Here is a 23151-nt window from a genome sequence, read left to right on the forward strand (position 1 = left end):
CACTTTACATCCATTCAAGAGTTTAATTTTTTAAAACATGTTTGAATGAAATACGCGAATGGCATGTCACGTTTAGACACGGAACACACCTGTGATTTATTCAATGGGCAACGCTACTGTACAAAACATTACTCTGATAAAATTATCAATAAAGGAAAAAAAAATGGAACAATTAAATCGGAAGGATATGACAGAACAGAACAAACTGTCGCCTAATAGTTGAGGTAGGCCTATTCATTATTTATAGATTGAGTAATATAAAGCAAACTAGTAGTCGAGTTATAAATTCAAGTTTATTACTTTAAAAGGCAGTTCTTTATTTCAATCACAATGTAAGTAACTGTATGACTGTTGTCTGGCTCATAACACGCAATGGCACACAATTGATCATCACTCCCCACATCCCTGGACAACACATTACTGTATGGCCCATAATACATATAAAAAGGACACATGTTTTTAACATCTTAAAACCCTATTAGATGCACATGTTTTACCACTTGCAGCACAATAAAGACAATGTAAATCATGGGACACACACACACATAGGCTGGGTTTAGCACGCACACACACACAGTGAGAGAGATCACAAGCACATCTGATTGCCTGTGGATATATTGAAATCCAAATGCTGTATAGAAGACATCACCAATATGAAAACTTGCATGCCTTAAAACAGCACAGAATATGAGGGAACTTTACCTGTTAAACATTTTAAGAAAATAAAATGTTGACAATTTGTCAAGTGTGAGATTGTATTCATACATAGAATATAGAGAAGGGTTGTATGAATTAAGAATAGATGGTTCGTACATTTTTATACTTATCTTTTTTACAAAACAATTTATAGAATTTGGGTCGGCTGTTTTGAGTATCCCTTTGGGATAAACGTCATAAAAAAACACACTACACTATATATATATATGTGTGTGTGTGTGTGTGAGGTATGGCTACATTGGAGGTATGATCCTTTTTTTGCTATACCTTTTGAGCTCAAACAACTACGAAAAGAAACTGAACAATGGAAAACTGACTTGGGCGTTGTCCTCACCTTTATGGCTTTGGCATGAAACATAAAAATGGCATTCATGGCAAAATACATTGAGGAAAATGTTGTAATGGACGCATCATGGCTCAGTATTCCACTAAGCTACAATCAGGCCCATAATTGTTGGCACCCTTGATAAAGATCAGCAAAAAATACTGTATCAAATGAATACAAATACTGAGCTATATTGTTGGCTCAAAAATAGAATAAGTCAAAATTATTGGCACCCCAGTTTTCAATAGTCTATCGCCTCCCCTTGTGAGGATAAAGACACAGCCTTTTGCTAAAATGTATTATGAGATTGGAGAACACGTTGGGAGGGATCTTAGAGCATTCCTCGTGCTCTTATGGAGTGCCCTCTTCAATTTAAACCACTGGGTGTTCAAGTCTGGAGAATGAGATGGCCATTGGAAAATGTTGATTTTGTGGTCAATTAACAATTTCTACGTGGATTTTCATTAGTGCTTAGGGTTATTGTCTTGCTGGAAGATCCACTTGCAGCCAAGTGTCAGCCTCCTGGCATTGGCAACCAGGTTTTTGGTTAAAATGTCCTGGTACTGGGTAAAGTTCATGCTGCTGTTGACCTTAACACGGGCCCCAGGACCAGTGGAAGCAAAATAGTCCCATAACATCAAAGATCCACCAATCCAATGTGCCAATGCCGTTTATCAAACTCCAGGTAGTGCTATGGTCAGATGTATTTATTGTAGTATTTTTTTGTTCATCATTATCAAGGGTGCCAATAATTATGGATCTGACTATGTTTAAGATCCCAATGTGTTTGGCCTTGAATAAGAAGTTAAAAGCGAACTGTTTGAAAGCATTGGACAGCCAACTGTCCTTGTTGCATAGCAGAGAGCACCAAGAACAAGCACTCCCAGCAACCACAAATGTTCAGCCACCTGAAATTGATCCAAGGCTGTTTAAAATGTGTAATGTTGCAAAATAGTAATGAATGTCTCCTTTTGAGGTAATCCCAGATAGATATACTCATACTGCTCGAGTATGATGACCTGTCTAACAGACAACCCGATGGACAAATCCCTTGGGTGACCCACATTTCGCAAGGTACACTTTCTGTAAACGTTCTTCACTAGAAAATTTACTAAGACGAATTGAGTACTTTAAATAAAAATGGTGGCATACAAATAACAATGGTAACACTGATAAACACTAACTTGAAATTAGTACTGATAATATATATCTCTCAAATATCTAAAAAGGGATGTTAGTCCTTGGGTTTAAAAAAAACATCAGTTGCTGTTCTCTTTGGTTGTCACAGTGACGAGTTGCTTGGCAGCCTTGGCAATGTCATAGGCACACTGGATGACCTGCTGCGTGACCAGCTGCATGTCGGAGGGGCAAGGGTTGTGGGGCGAGGCCTTCTGGCACTCCCCATGGAGCCGGCTGGCACTAGAGGTGAGCAGCCGCAGAGACCCTCGCACTGTGTCTGAGCATGGCCTCTGAGTAAAGGAGAGAGGAGGCAGGAGGTACTGTTGGCAAAACATATGCCATTAACGATCCTATTATCACAGCAATTTAAGGAGTGGATTTACTGCCATTGTGTGTGTGTGATTGCATAAACCTTTCTCGACCACCCTGAAGAAAAGAGTGCAACATCTAACAACAGAATACCAGCTGAGCTAAGATGCAGGACATTCATTTCCCATCCATGTTTACCAAACAAAAAACCCTCTGGCTCTTGCATACAAAGGAGGAGTGTCTCAGTTGGTCATCCCAGCTTACCTTTGGAAACAGGATGGCCATCTCTCTCACAGCCACATGGATCCTTTCTGAGCACGGTACAAAGCTGAGGGGGGAGGAGGAAGAAAACAGCAAATAATCGAGTGATCCTTTTTCCAACATAGGTGTTAGTAGATAACTGGCCCAGTTTTTTCTCTTCTCAGTAAGACAGTTAAACAAATATGTTGAATACTTAAGAATGTTTCCAGAAGCTTGCAAAGCCATTGATCCCCTTACTACATAAAGACACTTCTTAAAGAACAAAATCAGCAAGCCATGTCCTGGTGGAGGTTTATTAGTGGACAAGTGAGAGAATGAGCAGCCCTGGTTATGTCTACCATGGAGCAGACCAAATAGAATATACTGAAGGGTCTTCATTAATAGCAACCATGTGCTCCATTTGAGGAAATTGAACACTAGTACTGCATGGGTAATTCTTGAATTATGGTGGTAAATGGTGCCAAAGTCAAGGGACAGCCTGTAAAAACACTTTAAAATGACAAAAACATGACAAATATGTTTTATTTAACTTATTTATTATTCAATACTGTAAATACCGTTGAAACTATTTAAAGTTTTTTTTTATAAATTGTAATATTTGAAGCTACTTTTAAGTAAATACCTGCAGTTAACTTGTGCAATAAGTTAGGAGATTCAGCAGATTGCGTTCTTCATTTCACCCGTCACATATTATGAAGCTTACCGTAGTTCCCCAGAACAGTTGAGCGGGTCACGTGTTTGTTTGTAAAATGGCACCACGGGAGAAAGAGGGAGCAGGTGAGTCCAGATGTGTAATGATATTGAAAGTCAAGTGTTTTCTTGCTTCAATAGAATGATCAAGAACATGAAAGTATAGTTTTACTTCTCAGAAAATAGATTAGTGCAAAACATTCGCAGGACAATAGCTTCATTTTTAGATTGCGACAGAAGTGCAACGCTATTTGGCAAGTAAATGAGCTTATAACGAAAAAATAAAGGTATTTTATGCAAAGACGATGCATGGACATCATGTTTCTAATTTGTATCCTAGAAAGAATGTAGCCAGCTACATGTCCTATTGTTTTAATTAAAGTTACTATTTCATTTGATTATAGCAAGAACAGCTCAAATAAAGCAAAGAGAAACGACAGCATCATTACTTTAAGACATGAAGGTCAGTCAATCCGGAACCTTTCAAGAACTTTGAAAGAATCTTTAAGTGCAGTCACAAAAACCATCAAGTGCTATGATGAAACAGGCTCTCATGAGGACCGCCACAGGAAAGGAAGAACCAGAGTTACCTCTGCTGCAGAGGATAAGTTCATTAGAGTTACCTGCACCTCAGATTGCAGCCCAAATAAATGCTTCAGAGTTCAAGTAACAGACACATCTTAACAACAACTGTCCAGAGGAGACTGAGTGAATCAGGCCTTCATGGTTGAATTTCTGCAAAGAAACCACTACTAAAAAGGACACAAATAAGGAGAAGAGAGACTTGCTTGGGCCATGAAACATGAGCAATGGACATTAGACTGGTGGAAATCTGTCCTTTGGTCTGGTGAGTCCAAATGTAATATTTTTGGGACTATCATTTGTTTTTCAACAGGACAATGACCCAAAACACACCTCCAGGCCGTGTAAGGGCTATTTGGCCAAGAAGGAGAGTGATGGAGTGCTGCATCAAGAGACCTGGCCTCCACAATCACCCAACCTTAACCCAATTGAGATGGTTTGGGATGAGTTGGACTACAGAGTGAAGTCAGCCAACAAGTGCTCAGCATGTGGGAACTCCTTCAAGACTGTTCGAAAAGCATTCCTCATGAAGCTGGTTGAGAGGATGCCAAGACTATGCAAATCTGTCAAATGGAAGGTCATCAATTCTTTAAAGACGATTTCTTAAAAACTTCTCATTGGTGTTACCATCATTGGTGTTACCATCATTGGTGTTACTACTCTTACTGGTGGCACAATGTTATCATAATGGTAGAAATGATTTAAAGTCATTAAGTCACCCTATAGGTTCATTTAGAATGGGAAGATGTATCCAAATACATTTCAATTAAGAAAAAGAAGCCCAAATGCCAACGTAATTCAAGAACCACCCATATTTTCCCCCGTAGACTATATGATGAAGTGGAGTCTGTTACGCCCTGAAAACATCATCAACAATGAATCATTGTTTGAAACCAACACATGGCTTAGAAATCAGATAATGGAATGCATCATAACTTTCCACCATTTCAATCAATAACAATGTCTCCGTTATAACCCAGTAGACTGAGGACGCATACAAATTGGCAGGGTGAAATTCTTCAGCAGTGTTCTGTAGTCACCATCTGGAGTGGGGTTTGGCACACAAGCGAAAAAGCAAACACGACACAGCTTTAGTCAAACGGGTGCCAATAGTGAAGGTTTGTGTTAAAGACAACAGTTTGAATTCAAGTGGATTGTATAAACACTGAATGAATAGCCAGTGTGAATCTGTATTTAATAAAAACAGAACCCCCACCCCAAACAGACTAAAATCTAAGAATTGCCTGTGCCTGTGTGTTGACATGTAAATGCCCCATAGGCCTGTACAGTGCATTCAGAAAGTATTCAGACCCCTTGACTTTTTCCACATTGTTACATTACAGCCTTATTTCATAATTAAATTGTCCCCCCAAGAAAAAACAGGTTTTTACTAATTTTAGCAAATATATTAAGAAAAAAATAAAAATGTAGAATTCAAGGCATACTTAACCAGCATGGCTACCACAGCATTCTGCAGCAATACACCATCCCATCTGGTTTGTGCTTAGTGGGATTATCATTTGTTTTTCAACAGGGCAATGACGCAACACACCTCCAGGCTGCGTAAGGGCTATTTGTCCAAGAAGGAGAGTGATGGGGTGCTGCATCAGATGAGCTGGCCTCCACAATCACCCGACCTCAACCCAAATGAGATGGTTTGGGATCAGTTGGACCGCAGAGTGAAGGAAAAGCAGCCAACAAGTGCTCAGCATGTGGGAACTCCTTCAAGACTGTTGTTTAAGCATTCCAGGTAAAGCTGGTTGAAAGAATTCCAAAAGAGTGTGCAAACCTGTCATCAAGGCAAAGGGTGGCTTCTAAGAATCTAAATTACAAAATATATTTTGATTTGCTTAACAGTTTTTTGGTTAGTACATGATTCCATAACTGTTATTTCATAGTTGAGATGTCTTCATTATTTTTCTACAATGTAGAAAATAGTAAAAAGAAAAGAAAAACCCTTGAATGAGTAGGTGTGTCCAAACTTTTGACGGGTACTGTATTTATTCAGACCCTTTACTCAGTACTTTGTTGACGCACATTTGGCAGCGTTTACAGCTTCAAGTCTTCCTGGGTATGACGACACAAGCTTGGCTATTTTCAGGTCTCTCCAGAGATGTTCGATAAGTCCGGGCCACAAGATCATTCAGAGACTTGTCCCGAAGCCACTCTTGCATTGTCTTGGCTGAGAGCTTAGGGTTGTTGTCCTGTTGGAAGGTGAACCTTCGCCCCCAGTCTGAGGTCCTGAGCGCTCTGGAGCAGGTTTTCATCAAGGATCTCTGTACTTTGCTCTGTTCATCTTTCCCTGGTTCTCAGTCCCTGCCGCTGAAAAACATCCCCACAGCATGATGCTGCCTCCACCATGCATCACGGTAGGGATGGTGCCAGGTTTCCACCAGATGTGACGCTTGGCAATCAGGCCAAAGAGTTCAATCTTAGTTTAATCAGACCAGGGAATCTTGTTTCTCGTAGTCTGATAGTACCTTTTGGCAAAATTAAAGCTGCCTGTCGTGTGCCTTTTACTGAGGAGTGGCTTCCGTCTGGGGACTCATAAATACCTGTTTGGTGGAGTACTGCAGAGATGGGAGAACCTTCCAGAACGACAACCATCTACACAGAGGAACTCTGGAGCTCTGTCAGAGTAACCATCGGGTTCTTGGTCCCCTCCCTGACCAAGGCCCTTCTCCCTTCATTGCTCAGTTTGGCCAGCTCTAGGGAAGAGTCTTGGTGGTTCCAAAGATGGACTCCAATGATTTATAGAAACATCAAGGATGATCAATGGAATCAGGATGACCCTGAGCCCAATTTCGAGTCTCATAGCAAAGGGTCTAAATACGTATGTAAATAAGGTTTATTTTTTTATTTGTAATAAATGTGGAAAAATAATTTTTTCAGTGTTTTCACTTTGTCATTATGGGATATTGTGTGTAGATTGATGACGAAAATGCTTTATTTGACAAATTTTAGAATAATGCTGCAATGTAACAAAATGTGGAAAAGGGGAAGGGGTCTGAATACTTTACGAATGCACTGTATCTGGCATTACAAAGGGGAATCTGAGACATCGTCCTCTTTGTTTCCTGCCAGCTACGTTTGACACACGCCCCCGCCCCTCAGCACACAGACTGAAGAGAAGGTGGCAGTGCCTGGGAGACAGGGACCGAGGCCAGAGTACCACGAGCCAGGGGGGGCCTGGAGAGAGGAAGCAGGGGCCCCCTCAGCACTCTCAGAACAGGGCAGCAGGGTAGATAGACAGCCCTGGGAAGCCCTGTCAGAGCAGTGCACCAGGCTGTAGAGACAAGTCCGTCCGCGGCCGGCCCCCTTACAGCAGGGCAGCAAGTCAGAGAAGCGGCCTAGACTTCCTGGCCTGGAGCTAGCCCACACCATGAGGAAGAAAGTCAGACAGGAAGACACAAGGACAGGAAGGACAGAGTGGGAATACAGGACAGTAAAAACCAAACTCAGGAGAAGAACAGAAAGAAAAACAGGATACATCCTCTGAATATCATAATTACTGAAGGTTGAAAGATGGATAGGTGAAGGAACAATATATGAGCAGCACCATTTCCCGTATTTAGAACCGATAGGGCAAGTTTCACACAAACCTTTAAGCCAAGAGACCTTTTCTCTAACTGCTGATTGTAGTTTTCTGTGTTCCCCTGACCTTACCTCTCACGTTTGTTCTCCTGCGCGGCCCTCAGCAGCTCCTGAATATTCTTGGTGATCTGCTCCGTCTTACAAATGACGTCCTCTGTGCAGGGCAGGGTGGAGTCAGCCTCAGTCTCATCCTCCCCCTGCTCTGCTGTACTGCTATCCCCGAGCCAACTGCTGTTCCTGCCCATACTGTATGGGGAGAGGAGAGGTTCTACGGTTAGGCACACTCTCACTTGTGGATCACTTTGTATATGAGCGACTGCTAAAATGTTTCCACATTTTACATACAGAAGTCAGAAATATACAATATTTTTCTACTAGAAACATTTTAAATCAAAAGTCCTACCCAGACTCCTCCAGTCCTGTGTGGTTTGGTGTGTTGTCATAGTCACTCTCCAGCATGCGGCTCTGTCCCTCCAGGCTACAACCCTACAATGGGATGAATGATCAAGTAAGATGATGCTCGTCTCTTAGTTTAGTTTGCAGACAACCTTTGAATCTGGTGAGAGAACAGCCGCACAAACGCTACCACAGTCTGAACGTGCTTGATGAAGCAGACGGATCAGAATCATGCTCTCTGAACCTAAAAAGCCATTTCATATTAAACCAGACCTCAACTGGTTTCAAAGCAGAGAGGAAAACGAGGTAGTACGTTGGAACCAGGGACCAGCTCTGTGGCATTAAGCAGTCAATGAGATCAATATTCCTGTGGTACGGTTAAGGGCTTCAGTACAGATGGTTGTCCACCCCCTATGGCTTGTAAACACGGTTCACACTACAATGAACCATGACATTCTGTATTCCTCATCGGTTTCAACAACCCTGTAGCCTTCTGACAGGATGTATGGAAACACTACAGTGTACATGTCGTGTTTCGGGGCCTTTGAAAACACACAGACACCAATGTATAGCGCTGGCATTTCTAAAACCAGAGAGTTTCTTCAGGTATTCGACACGGCAGTGCTGTCTGTGGGAATAAGGGTTAGTGAAGAACGGCAGCAGAGTGGTGCATGCAGCCAGCCATACCATGCAGAAAGGACAGGCAGTGAGGTACAGCAGCAGTTGAAGGATAGAGTATGAGGAGATGGTACAGGAGGAGAGGAAGTGGCAAGGCAGAAGGGATAGCACCCCTTCCCTGGGGCAGCTGCCCCCATCCTCTCAGAGGGAAGATTCGGTACTTAACCCTTCGAGCTCGCTCGTCCCGCGACCAGGACAGGGAGGAGGGGAAGGTAGGGAGGGAGGACGAGGCGTTCCCCAAAGGACCCCTCCCAATCTAGAAAGGGTTCAAACCAAGTTCACATAAAGGGAGTTGACTGTATTCTACAGGAGGAGGGGGCGGGGGTAAATGCACAAACAAAAACTGAATTGCCACAAACCAAACCAAATATGCTTAAAAATAATTACCACAAATCAAAAACTCTGAAGGCAACGGTCCACAGTGAACGGCATAGAACAGTCCAGGAGGGAGCGGTGTGACCTCTGAACTTACGTTTGTAGGGAGGGGCTGGACGGTGAGGCTGTCGTCCCGGCGAGGAGGCACGCCCCTGTGGGGATACTGCCTCATGGCCGAGCCCGTTTCATACATGGACATGGGGCGGCCCCCGGGGAGAGGGGGGCGGCCGGAGAGGTCCCGGGGGTGCTGCTGGCCACTGGGTGTCTGCCATCTCAGGGAGGACTTCTCAGTCTGCAGGGAGTTCAGCTGGAAGGGACAGAAGTTCAGAATATCAGCATTATTTCTGTGTAATAGCCTAAAAAAAAGGCCTTTGTGTGAAACCTAAGGTGATAATACCATGGAGGATATGAGTATATCAGTGCAGGTTTGGATGGAGAAAAATCTCTCTATCCAGACTCTCCATGACCAGGCAGCTGCACTTCCACTGTGTTTTCACTTCCTTTTCTGTAAATAGCCCTGGTCTGGTCACAAACGACACTCCCAGACTATTGTTCTCAACTTCTCATGAGAAAAACAACAAACCAGCTGCTTCCTTGAATGAGCTAAAGGTTCCTGTCATATATGGATTACAATCTGAACGTGTTCAACCAAATACCCAAATACCTATTTGCACCGACAACATAAGAAACATGAGGACCACCAACACAACAAGGGAGCAGTTCTTGTGGGTCTGCAAACATCTGAATCTGCGCAAAGCTACTAGACTTACTGTGGGATCGGTGGGTTGTTATAATGCCAAAGTCATAAAACGTACCTTGCTCTGCATCAACTGGAGCTCCTCACTCAGGTGACAGTTGACCTTGAGTAGCTGCTGTATCTTGGCCTCGGAGGCCGTGAGGGCGCTCCTCACCTCCATGAACTCATGCAACGTAATGGGGCCATCAGACAAGTCCGACGACTCGGAGCTCTGAAGGATGGGGAAGCATGGTGGGATGGAGATTTTAAAAGATGCACATTCAGCACCATTCCATTTGATTAAAATCTGTTCATACACACCCTGAGGAAGACGACGACAGAGCAGCAACAGCGCGACTTTAGATCATTAAAAAGCAATTGCAAAAGCCACAAAATACACCTTAATGGTTCTCTTTAAATACAGTATGTAAATACCATGGAAGTCATCTTACTTTGGAGAACGTTACAACAAAGCAACCAAAAAAAAAAAAAAGGTAGGCTCCCTCTCCCTCAATCGGATACTGTATGCACATCAACAACGAATTAGCTCAAATCTAGTGAGGGATAAACCGTTTCGAACTTTTTCAGCATGTGGTCCTAGTTGGCAGTCCAAATTGCACTGATACGATTAGAAATAGTAGCCTACTCGTCCAGGCTGACGAAGGAAGTAGGTTTGCAGGGTGCGACAGCTCCTTTGAACTAAAAATACAAAATGTGTTTTAGCCACTGTAGTTACGGACACTGACTGTAACATAATATAATACATACTGAACTTGTGCACACATTTATTTACATCCCTGTTAGTGAGCATTTCTCCTAATCCATCCACCTAAAAAGTGTGGCATATCAAGGAGCTGAGTAAACAGCATGATTATTACACTGGTGCACCTTATGGTGGGGACAATAAAAGGTGACTAAAATGTGCAGTTGTCACACAACATAATGCCACAGATGTCTCAAGTTGAGGGAGCGTGCAATTGGAATGCTAACTGCCGGAATGTCCACCAGAGCTGTTGCCAGAGAATTTAATGTTAATTTCTCTGCTATAAACCACTTCCGTCGTTTTATAGATTGAAATTGGCAGTACGTCCAACCGGCCTCACAACTGCAGACCAAGTGTATGGCGTCGTGTGGGCGAGCGGTTTGCTGATGTCAACGTTGTGAACAGAGTGCCCAATGGTGGCAGTGGGGTTATGGTATGGGCAGGCATAAGCTACCGACAACGAACACAATTGCATTTTATCCATGGAAATTTGAATGTAGAGATACCGTGACAAGATTGTGAGGCCCATTATGGTGCCATTTATCCGCTGCCATCTCCTCATGTTTCAGCATGATAATGAACAGCCCCACACCACAAGGATCTGTACACAACTCCTGGAAGCTGAAAATGTTCCAGTTGTTCCATGGTCTGTATACCCACCAGACATGTCACCCATTGAGCATGTTTGGGATGCTCTGGGTCAATGTGTATGACAGCATGTTCCAGTTCTTGCCAATATTCAGCAACTTCGCACAGCCATTGAAGAGGAGTGGGACAACATTCCACAGGCCACATCAACTTTATCCGAAGGAGATGGTGGTCACACCATATACTGACTGATCTTTCTGATCTTGAAACTGGTCCAATTCATGTAATTTCAAAGTTTTGCAGGGAAAATCTTTTCGCTGTTTTAGTTAGGCTAATGTATTTTCTCCCCGGTCCCTACACATCCTCGCTCAGAGCAGAAATGGAAAATAACTTTACTGATGTCAACTAGATTAGGCTAATTATTATTGATGCATTCTATATTTTTTTTTTTTTTTTTTGGTCTTCTAGAGCAACAAGTAAAGACAGAAGAGAAGCTGCATATAGGCTTGTCTAATTATTGAAAAGTTGGCTAACACATAGCCTACCAAATGTCAGAAATGATATGGGGTGAAAGTAGCCTGAGTAGGCAGAGATGACTAGCTGGGACCATGACGTGTTCGGACAATAGTGGTTTTTATTTATTTCACCTTTATTTAACCAGGTAGGCTAGTTGAGAACAAGTTCTCATTTGCAACTGCGACCTGGCCAAGATAAAGCATAGCAGTGTGAACAGACAACACAGAGTTACACATGGAGTAAACAATAAACAAGTCAATAACACAGTAGAAAAAAAAGAGTCTATATGCATTGTGTGCAAAAGGCATGAGGAGGTAGGCAAATAATTACAATTTTGCAGATTAATACTGGAGTGATAAATGATCAGATGGTCATGTACAGGTAGAGATATTGGTGTGCAAAAGAGCAGAAAAGTAAATAAATCAAAACAGTATGGGGATGAGGTAGGTAAAATTGGGTGGGCTATTTATCGATAAGACTATGTACAGCTGCAGCGATCGGTTAGCTGCTCAGATAGCAGATGTTTGAAGTTGGTGAGGGAGATAAAAGTCTCCAACTTCAGCGATTTTTGCAATTCGTTCCAGTCACAGGCAGCAGAGAACTGGAACGAAAGGCGGCCAAATGAGGTGTTGGCTTTAGGGATGATCAGTGAGATACACCTGCTGGAGCGCGTGCTACGGGTGGGTGTTGCCATCGTGACCAGTGAACTGAGATAAGGCGGAGCTTTACCTAGCATGGACTTGTAGATGACCTGGAACCAGTGGGTCTGGCGACGAATATGTAGCGAGGGCCAGCCGACTAGAGCATACAAGTCGCAGTGGTGGGTGGTATAAGGTGCTTTAGTGACAAAACAGATGGCACTGTGATAAACTGCATCCAGTTTGCTGAGTAGAGTGTTGGAAGCTATTTTGTAGATGACGTCGCCGAAGTCGAGGATCGGTAGGATAGTCAGTTTTACTAGGGTAAGTTTGGCGACGTGAGTGAAGGAGGCTTTGTTGCGGAATAGAAAGCCGACTCTTGATTTGATTTTCGATTGGAGATGTTTGATATGAGTCTGGAAGGAGAGTTTACAGTCTAGCCAGACACCTAGGTACTTATAGATGTCCACATATTCAAGTTCGGAACCATCCAGGGTGGTGATACTAGTCAGGCGTGCGGGTGCAGGCAGCGAACGGTTGAAAAGCATGCATTTGGTTTTACTAGCGTTTAAGAGCAGTTGGAGGCCACGGAAGGAGTGTTGTATGGCATTGAAGCTTGTTTGGAGGTTAGATAGCACAGTGTCCAAGGACGGGCCGGAAGTATATAGAATGGTGTCGTCTGCGTAGAGGTGGATCAGGGAATCGCCTGCAGCAAGAGCAACATCATTGATATATACAGAGAAAAGAGTCGGCCCGAGAATTGAACCCTGTGGCACCCCCATAGAGACTGCCAGAGGACAGGACAGCATGCCCTCCGATTTGACACACCACACTCTGTCTGCAAAGTAGTTGGTGAACCAGGCAAGGCAGTCATCAGAAAAACCAAGGCTACTGAGTGTGCCGATAAGAATATGGTGATTGACAGAGTCGAAAGCCTTGGCAAGGTCGATGAAGACGGCTGCACAGTACTGTCTTTTATCGATGGCCGTTATGATATTGTTTAGTACCTTGAGCGTGGCTGAGGTGCACCCGTGACCGGCTCGGAAACCAGATTGCACAGCGGAGAAGGTACGGTGTGATTCGAGATGGTCAGTGACCTGTTTGTTGACTTGGCTTTCGAAGACCTTAGATAGGCAGGGCAGGATGGATATAGGTCTGTAACAGTTTGGGTCCAGGGTGTCTCCCCCTTTGAAGAGGGGGATGTCTGCGGCAGCATTCCAATCCTTGGGGATCTCAGACGATATGAAAGAGAGGTTGAACAGGCTGGTAATAGGCGTTGCGACAATGGCGGTGGATAGTTTCAGAAATAGAGGGTCCAGATTGTCAAGCCCAGCTGATTTGTACGGGTCCAGGTTTTGAAGCTCTTTCAGAACATCTGCTATCTGGATTTGGCTAAAGGAGAACCTGGAGAGGCTTGGGCAAGTAGCTGCGGGGGCGGAGCTGTTGGCCGAGGTTGGAGTAGCCAGGCGGAAGGCATGGCCAGCCGTTGAGAAATGCTTGTTGAAGTTTTCGATAATCATGGATTTATTGGTGGTGACCGTGTTACCTAGCCTCAGTGCAGTGGGCAGCTGGGAGGAGGTGCTCTTGTTCTCCATGGACTTCACAGTGTCCCAGAACTTTTTGGAGTTGGAGCTACAGGATGCAAATTTCTGCCTGAAGAAGCTGCCCTCAGCTTTCCTGACTGAATGCGTGTATTGGTTCCTGACTTCCCTGAACAGTTGCATATCGCGGGGACTATTCGATGCTATTGCAGTCCGCCACAGGATGTTTTTGTGCTGGTCGAGGGCAGTCAGGTCTGGAGTGAATCAAGGGCTATATCTGTTCTTAGTTCTGCATTTTTTGAACAGAGCATGCTTATCTAAAATGGTGAGGAAGTTACTTTTAAAGAATGACCAGGCATCCTCAACTGACGGGATGAGGTCAATGTCCTTCCAGGATACCCGGGCCAGGTCGATTAGAAAGGCCTGCTCACAGAAGTGTTTTAGGGAGCGTTTGACAGTGATGAGGGGTGGTCGTTTGACTGCGGCTCCGTAGCGGATACAGGCAATGAGGCAGTGATCGCTGAGATCCTGGTTGAAGACGGCGGAGGTGTATTTGGAGGGCCAGTTGGTCAGTGTACGCAATCAATCAATCATTATAGGCTACAAGTGAACCTAGTGACAATTAGAAGCCATTTTTAAAACAGCTCACAAAATGTTGGTTTTTGTAACAAACTGAATTTGATATTTTTTGAATGATATGTCTTTGTTTCATATCTGCAAAGTAGTTAAAATAGTGTCCGTTTCACATAATGGCTATGCCAATACTATGTTAATGGTAATGAAAAACTAAACGAAAAACAACAAATATGCTGTTACCTTGGTCCTGCCATCTTTCCCATTCTTCCCAGGGGCTGGTTCCCGCTCTGGATCTTCATCTGACGCCACACTGTCATAATCTGGCTGGTCTTCATTATCCTGGTTATCACTCCCGTGACAGCTGCTGATTCCCTTCAAGATGAGCTCTATGTCCTCTGAGGAGAGAGAGCAACGGTCAGGGTAGTGGACCACGCCACAACCATGCCATGGTGGGTAGAGTAATGAGCTTTGTTCCAAAGTGCCAAATGTAAGTAAAGTAGCTTCAGGTTACTGTACTAAACCTCTGGGACTTTTACAGGAGTTCCCCCGTTGCCGACGTTTGGCGTCAGTTAATATGTCAATGACGAGTGTTGCAAATTCATGTGCGTTGAACCTCGCTAGCTTCTGCCGGCCCTGCAAAACAAGACAACATTATGAAGTGGCTGTTTTGGAAGTTAAGACTCTTCGATCAAATGCATAAAACTCACCTAATGGCTTGGGAAAGAGACCCACCAATTTGACATAACAGTGAATTGCATTTGTAGTTGACTTGCCTGGTTTCTGGTGGATGAGTACTCAGGGTTGACAGGGAGGAAAGGCACCACAGTTGTGTCTGTTACCAGGGTGCCGTGGTTCTGAGTCACCAGCCACACTGATACAGCAAAGACGAACCATAAATATACATCACTTGTTTCATATTAATAATAATCTATTAAAACACACATAGTGATACCTTTATCAAACACTTATAAGCAATCACAATTTCTGCTAAACCTACTGGGTCAGTCTTGAATTGCAGTGGCATTTGGGCATGGCATTTTAGAAGAAAATAAATAATTTAAATGTATTTGGGTATGTCTTTCCATTCAAAATCAACTGATATGGCAGCTTAATTACTTTAAATAACATTGTCCCACCAGTAGGAGCTAGTAACACTAACGATGATAATACCAAATGAGACATTTTAGGTTATTGAACATTTTCTTAAAATGGAGGCCCACAGATGCCCAAATCTAAGGTCCCTTCACTAAATGATAACAATGTGAGCAAAATGATTAATGGTATTTCTCTTCATTCAACCTGAGTAACACCAAGTGACACTTTTGGACTCAGACATATCAAAGTATCAACAGAATCCTCAAATGTATGACATAAAAGATAAATGATTAGCTAATCACACTTCTTTAATATAGACCCCTCACCCAATAACAGTTTGCTGCTGGAGGGAATGCTCAAGGTCCTTGAAGATCTTTAATGAGTGATTTAAGGCAGTAACACCAATGACATAATACTGAGGGACAGCCATTACTCATTTGTTATAGAAATATACAATACATTAACTACTTTTGTTCACCTTTTAGCATTCAAAATAATAGATCTCTAAATCCCCAAAACATGTCATTATAACGCTACACGTCACTACTGTGACAACCCATTTGCTTACCCTATGTCCTTTAAATAAAATTTTGCAGTAAAAAAAAAATACGTTCATTATGTTTTATCCTTGATAAACAGTTAAAAATAAACAAACATGTGATGTGTAACTATTTGTCATTGTAAAGTGTTTGTTTTTAATGGTTGCATAGGCAAGTGCCACAAAATGCCACCTCAATTCAAGAACGACCTTACTACAAACAATCAAATGTCACTGTATCTGTTCACCTGCATCAGTTTCTCTTCTGTCCACTTCATCATAAACGTCCATGGCAAGCTCTTCAAACTGATGGTTAGTGAGCTGAAATCACAAGCCACAGTAAAATCACATCACTGGTATGTCAAAAGGACCATAATAAAACAAAAAGTTTCATTTCACTCACAGACTGGAGTTTTTTCTTTGCAGCTTTTGCAAATTCTGACAAATCCAGACTGCTGTGGACAAAAATAATAAATAAAATAATATATAAATTACACACACACACTACCAGTCAACAGTTTGGACACACCTCGTCATTCAAGGGTTTTTCTTTATTTTTTTTATACATTGTAGAATAATAGTGAAGATATCAAAACTATGAAATAACACATATAGAATTGTATATAGTAACCAAAGAAGTGTTAAACAAATCAAAATACATTTGAGATTCTTCAAAGTAGACACCCTTTGCCTTGATGACAGCTTTGCACACTTGGCATTCTCTCAACCAACCAACTTTTGACTGGTGCTGGTACACACACACACTCTATATCTCATCAGTTTATATAGCAAATGCAAGACAATAAATTATAGCCAACAGTTGACATACTTATACATTTATTTACCATTAACATATGAAAGCAAAGGGAGATAAACAATGGTGTGGTAAAGGAATTATGTTTTAACCTCAGTTACTCAGTTACACACAGATGCATTTCATTTTGGCTTGTCAGACTGAGGTTCTTGTAAAATGTCACAAAGATGCCTGAACAGCATCCTATTACTCCCTAAGCAAGCAATGGTGTTGGGTTCAGTCCTTACCGGTCAGCCATTTGTGGAATTATGAAGTGCTGTCCGTTTCTATGATCTAGTAGGCAAACACAGTCAGATTAGAACAAACAAACATCATTGTTCAATTCATCAATGAATCACCATCTCCTTATAACCCCCCCCCCCCTCTCTGCAATCTTACCTGGCCTTCTCCCACAGAGGTAAAATGCCAAGCAGTCAGTGAGTTCATACTGGATCTCTACCAGTCTGTCTGCCAGCTCCTGATGCCCTGCTTGTCTGAGCGGAAAAGGAATAAAAGGTCATGAGTCTTCTCCACATCAATATTAGTGGCGGTGAGGTCAATTTCTGTTTACTGTAAATGCCAACTATAGCACTATTTATTTCTAAGAATGCTCTACAATAAAGCCAAGGGTGGTAAAGTTGTATTTTATTCAGTGAGTTGACACATCTGTAATCATGTAGATTCTTCTAATAAACTTTAGTACTAGGCAGCCTCATAAACCGTTCTCTGTGAAAGAGTTGTGCAACCATCAGGGGTAATGGATTGCTCCCGTGCAGTATAAAAGAGTATGAAGCCTGCTTTACCTTGCGTAGTCAATAGGGGTCTTACCCCCCATGTCTAGGGCATCGGGATCCGCCCCATACACAGCTAGCAACTCTGCCTGCGACACCTGGCCTGCCTTAGCTGCTACATGCAGCGGAGTGTTTCCTTTTTCCTGAAGAACAAACAGGCCACCACCCCAAAACAATATGACACCGGACACTGTGTGGGCACTGTTGTAATAATGTGCAGGCTCATAATCATTCCATTATGTACTGATACATTTCAGGCATTTTTTTTACATACCGGGTGGAAGAAGTTGGCCTGGGCTCCCAAAGACAACAGTCTCAGGCACGTCTCCAGGTTCCCAGTCCGAACACTGGAGTGGAGTTGCTTGAGGCAACACCAAAGAGAGGTTTGGTTAGCTAACAGCTCCCCCCAAAAATTTGGGGGATAAATTGGCAAATGAATGAGCTCAATGGCAACGAAGCGTGCAATCCAGGGGATGTTCTAGCTGCAATCTCTCACCTTACTGAGGTCCTTCGTAGTGACACTGTCATCCTCTCGACAGGGCATTCGATGGACATAAGCCAGCATCTGATATTTGGCCTTGATGAACTCCGTTTTATGGGGACTGGAAATGGAACAGACACACACTAATAAACCTCTGAGACTGTCCTCCCCCCAATGGCACTTTAATACAACAGAGAGTCCCACACTGATGGTGATAGATCACGGCGAGACTAGATGCCTATATTTTGTCATGATATTGTTGAAATTTCCATTGTTTAACCTTCAACAAAAAGTTTGAAATGTGTTCCACTCACTGGACTCTGTCCTGGGGGTTGGCCTTGCGTTTCCCACTCGAGATAGACGAGGGATCCAGAAGGCAGTGCTCCCAGATGGAGTTGGACCCATTGCTATACAATGTCTGAACCATCTATAAAAGAAGCAAACAATAAAACCAATTGGTAGGGGAAAAACAACATTTGAAGAAGTCGACTGTTCTCCGATGGTAAAAGCAAAGATACCACAATAGAAAATGACTCAAGTAAAAGTCACCCTGTAAAATTCTACTTGAGTAAAATATACTTTTATTAAGAAAACTAGACAGCAAACCAGGGGCACACTCCAACACTCAGACATAATTTACAAACGAAGCATGTGTGTTTAGTGAGTCTGCCAGATCAGAGGCAGTAGCAATGACCAGGGATGGACAATCTGGACCCTTTCTTTCTAAAATTATCTGCCAAAATTGTTGCCACCCCTATTACTAGCCTGTTCAACCTCTCTTTCGTGTCATCTGAGATTCCCAAAGATTGGAAAGCAGCTGCGGTCATCCCCCTCTTCAAAGGGGGGGGACACTCTTGACCCAAACTGCTACAGACCTATATCTATCCTACCATGCCTTTCTAAGGTCTTCGAAAGCCAAGTCAACAAACAGATTACCGACCATTTCGAATCTCACCATACCTTTTCTGCTATGCAATCTGGTTTCAGAGCTGGTCATGGGTGCACCTCAGCCACGCTCAAGGTCCTAAACGATATCTTAACCGCCATCGATAAGAAACATTACTGTGCAGCCGTATTCATTCATCTGGCCATGGCTTTCGACTCTGTCAATCACCACATCCTCATCGGCAGACTCGACAGCCTTGGTTTCTCAAATTATTGCCTCGCCTGGTTCACCAACTACTTCTCTGATAGAGTTCAGTGTGTCAAATCGGAGGGTCTGCTGTCCGGACCTCTGGCAGTCTCTATGGGGGTGCCACAGGGTTCAATTCTTGGACCGACTCTCTTCTCTGTATACATCAATGAGGTCGCTCTTGCTGCTGGTGAGTCTCTGATCCACCTCTACACAGACGACACCATTCTGTATACTTCTGGCCCTTCTTTGGACACTGTGTTAACAACCCTCCAGGCAAGCTTCAATGCCATACAACTCTCCTTCCGTGGCCTCCAATTGCTCTTAAATACAAGTAAAATGAAATGCATGCTCTTCAACCGATCGCTACCTGCACCTGCCCGCCTGTCCAACATCACTACTCTGGACAGCTCTGACTTAGAATATGTGGACAACTACAAATACTTAGGTGTCTGGTTAGACTGTAAACTCTCCTTCCAGACCCATATCAAACATCTCCAATCCAAAGTTAAATCTAGAATTGGCTTCCTATTTCGCAACAAAGCATCCTTCACTCATGCTGCCAAACATACCCTTATAAAACTGACCATCCTACCAATCCTCGACTTTGGCGCTGTCATTTACAAAATAGCCTCCAATACCCTACTCAACAAATTGGATGCAGTCTATCACAGTGCAATCCGTTTTGTCACCAAAGCCCCATATACTACCCACCATTGCGACCTGTACGCTCTCGTTGGCTGGCCCTCGCTTCATACTCGTCGCCAAACCCACTGGCTCCATGTCATCTACAAGACCCTGCTAGGTAAAGTCCCCCCTTATCTCAGCTCGCTGGTCACCATAGCATCTCCCACCTGTAGCACACGCTCCAGCAGGTATATATCTCTCTAGTCACCCCCAAAACCAATTCTTTCTTTGGCCGCCTCTCCTTCCAGTTCTCTGCTGCCAATGACTGGAACAAACTACAAAAATCTCTGAAACTGGAAACACTTGTCTCCCTCACTAGCTTTAAGCACCACTTGTCAGAGCAGCTCACAGATTACTGCACCTGTACATAGTCCACCTATAATTCAGCCCAAACAACGACCTCTTTCCCTACTGTATTCAATTTATTTATTTATTTTGCTCCTTTGCACCCCATTATTTTTATTTCTACTTTGCACATTCATCCATTGCAAATCTACCATTCCAGTGTTTTACTTGATGTATTGTATTTACTTTGCCACCATGGCCTTTTTTTGCCTTTACCTCCCTTATCTCACCTCATTTGCTCACATCGTATATAGACTTGTTTATACTGTATTATTGACTGTATGTTTGTTTTGCTACATGTGTAACTCTGTGTCGTTGTATGTGTCGAACTGCTTTCCTTTATCTTAGCCAGGTCGCAGTTGTAAATGAGAACTTGTTCTCAACTTGCCTACCTGGTTAAATAAAGGTGAAATAAAAATAAATAAATGTTCTCATGATAGTGTGTGAATTGGACCATTTTCTGTCCTGCTAAGCATTCAAAATGTAACGAGTACTTTAGGGTATCAAGGAAAATGTTTGGATTAAAATGAGCATTATCTTCTTAAGGAATGTAGTGAATTAGAATGTGTCAAAAATATAAATAGTAAAGTACACATACCCAAAATAACAACTTAAGTAAAATCACTTTAAAGACTACCAAAGTACTTTACACCACTGACTGTTCTTGTGTCAGTACTACTGTGTGAGTTTGTGTGAGGTGCCCACCTGTAGCTGGGAGGGGGGCCATGGTGTATGGGTCAGGTGTCGGACTTGGGAACTGTGTCGTCCCAGACCCCGGTGGATGCTGCAGCACTCATCACAGACCAGCACACCCCTGTTCACTGAGCCCCAACATGGGCCTGGAAAACACACACACACACAAGATTAGACTCAATATTACTACAAAGGCTCCAAGTCCACACACAAACACCATAAAGACTAAAAGAGTCATGCATCCAGTGCACCAGCCTGTTCTCAGAGCATTTCATATTATTCCGTACGTAAATCCGAGACGTTCCATTTAGTATGATATGTTACGTTTGGTATGGTTACATAAAACAGATGGTTACTTAAGGCAAAAACTGAAAGTATGTTGGTTGGTCAGGGTGGATGTATAACATGAACATCGAGCTACCCAAAGGTTGCAAGTTCAAATCTCATCTGGGACAACTTTAGCATGTACCTAACGCATTAATCTAACTCCTAACCTTAACCCTACCCCTAGTTAGCAACCTAGCAAGAATTCATAGCATATACGTTTTGCAAATTCGTAACATATTAAGTTTGCAAATCTGTTACATAAAACTTTAGCAAATTCATATTTTTTTATTTAAATAGGAAAGTCAGTTAAGAACAAATTCTTATTAACAATGACAGCCTACCTAATTGTGTGCCACCCTATGTGATACATCCTGGATTCGAACCAGGGACTGTAGTGCCTTAGACCGCTGCCAGTGCCTTAGACCGCTGCGCTATTCGGGAGCCCAACATATTGTATGTTTGAAAAGGCATAACATAAAATATTAATTGTAATTCATAACATACGAAATGGGTTACGCTGAAAGATATTCACAAATTAATACATACCATACGAAACGTAACATATCACACCAAAAACGGATTTCCGTACATAATAAAACGAAGTGCTCTGAAACCAGGTTGAGTGTACAAATCATTCTTCATGCATACTTGTTTTATGATTTCAGCCAGACAGCAACTCCCTAGCTACAAATGTCATAGCTAACTATTTTACACAATATAAACGAGATATACCCCAACTAACGTTAGCTTGCAAGCTAAAACAAAAAAGAATGACTCTTGTAAAGTCTAGCTAGCCATAAGCTAACCAGCTAGCTAGGAACAATAAAGTTGAGAGCTGCTAGTTAGCAACAGACAGCTAAGGCTACTGTAGCTGACTTCCCCATTCTTCTTTGTTAACGTAGATATCAGTCATAGCAGCACGTATGTAGCTATTTGCAAGCAACGCGATGCAGTGTTAGAACTAACGTTTCAAGACTGTGAATCCCATTGAAAGTGAAATTCAAGCAAACAAAGAGTAAAGGGCTTGGGCTATCATTCCATGAAATACAATTGCTAGCATAAGATAGCTTGCTTGCTAAATTCATAAGGCTAGCCAGCCATCGCTTAGCTTACCCGGGGCGCTACAATCAGCGCAGACCTGACAGTCTCTGTTGTTGCGCAGACGCTTTGACATCCCGTAAGCGCGCAAACTAGTTGGTTGTATAGAGAAAGCCCTTTAAACTATCCGGTTCAACAGAAACTCATGAGACACACTATGCTAGTATCTAATGTAGCTACAACGACGAGGTCAGAGAATTTGATAAGGGAATATGCTAACTGTCTATGCTATCTCATTATCATCAAGATCCCCTCTCCAAAGAGCCCTCCCTGGCTGCCTCCCGTTATCTGACGTCAACAACAGAAAGCGAGAGGCATCTGGGTTGTCATTGAAAACGCAAACACCAAAATTCTATATATGTTTACCTCATATTGTGGTACTACTAATTTATTTTTGATACACCGCGTGATTATAGCCTATTGTATTTGTCAAATGTTCACATTGATTACAATGGAGGTAGTGGTACGTTGAAGCTATTTGTAGGCCTGGCTAGATCTTAATTTTCACTAGCTGTAATTTTGACAATATTGGTAAACCTAATGCAGATTAGGTATACTCTCCTAATATATTAGGTGGAGATAATCACAGATTACACTGCAAAATAAAACAGTGGACAGTTAGAATACCTTGGAACAGTGGAATATCTTTCAACCCACACATTTAACCCCTTGTGTTGTGTGAATGGGTGAGTGAGAGAGCGTGCGCG

At 42.7% G+C, this 23151-nt stretch overlaps 1 protein-coding gene across 5 annotated transcripts; it reads right to left on the minus strand.

Annotated features, from left to right (window-relative positions):
* Nucleotides 1-274: 274 nt before the first annotated feature.
* LOC135517811 (ARF GTPase-activating protein GIT2-like) lies at nucleotides 275-22730 on the minus strand. 5 transcript variants are annotated; one of them, XM_064942433.1, is made up of 21 exons: nucleotides 22460-22730; nucleotides 21032-21165; nucleotides 18477-18589; nucleotides 18178-18283; nucleotides 17956-18042; nucleotides 17694-17824; nucleotides 17290-17384; nucleotides 17139-17184; nucleotides 16501-16552; nucleotides 16346-16418; nucleotides 15238-15335; nucleotides 14986-15097; nucleotides 14705-14859; nucleotides 9922-10074; nucleotides 9204-9413; nucleotides 8898-8987; nucleotides 8061-8143; nucleotides 7730-7903; nucleotides 7236-7433; nucleotides 2795-2858; nucleotides 275-2511 (listed from the first exon to the last, which is right to left on the minus strand). In XM_064942433.1, exons 1-21 carry the CDS (start codon nucleotides 22518-22520, stop codon nucleotides 2302-2304), a joined length of 2445 nt encoding a protein of 814 aa, XP_064798505.1. In that variant the 5' UTR covers nucleotides 22521-22730; the 3' UTR covers nucleotides 275-2301. The 5 variants fall into 5 exon arrangements, with proteins under 5 accessions (XP_064798505.1, XP_064798502.1, XP_064798500.1 ...); XM_064942430.1 differs by lacking the exons at nucleotides 7236-7433; nucleotides 22460-22730 and adding exons at nucleotides 21688-21777; nucleotides 21893-21988; XM_064942428.1 differs by lacking the exon at nucleotides 7236-7433.
* Between the last annotated feature and the right edge of the window lie 421 nt (nucleotides 22731-23151).

Source organism: Oncorhynchus masou, chromosome 28 (genome assembly GCF_036934945.1).
Source record: "Oncorhynchus masou masou isolate Uvic2021 chromosome 28, UVic_Omas_1.1, whole genome shotgun sequence".
Classification (NCBI taxonomy): domain Eukaryota; kingdom Metazoa; phylum Chordata; class Actinopteri; order Salmoniformes; family Salmonidae; genus Oncorhynchus; species Oncorhynchus masou.

What these genes read in the sequence shown, in the direction of transcription:
- LOC135517811 (XM_064942433.1), bottom strand. Translation starts at nt 22,520, where the DNA reads ATGTCAAAGCGTCTGCGCAACAACAGAGACTGTCAGGTCTGCGCTGAT. An exon ending in CCTCTGTGGGAGAAGGCCAG is followed by an intron (nt 17,185 to 17,289) that starts GTAAGATTGCAG and finishes TTTGCCTACTAG; the next exon opens with ATCATAGAAACGGACAGCAC. An exon ending in CAGGCCCCCCCTGGCTCGTG is followed by an intron (nt 2,859 to 7,235) that starts GTACTCTGGCCT and finishes CTCCCCCCTCAG; the next exon opens with CTTTGTACCGTGCTCAGAAA.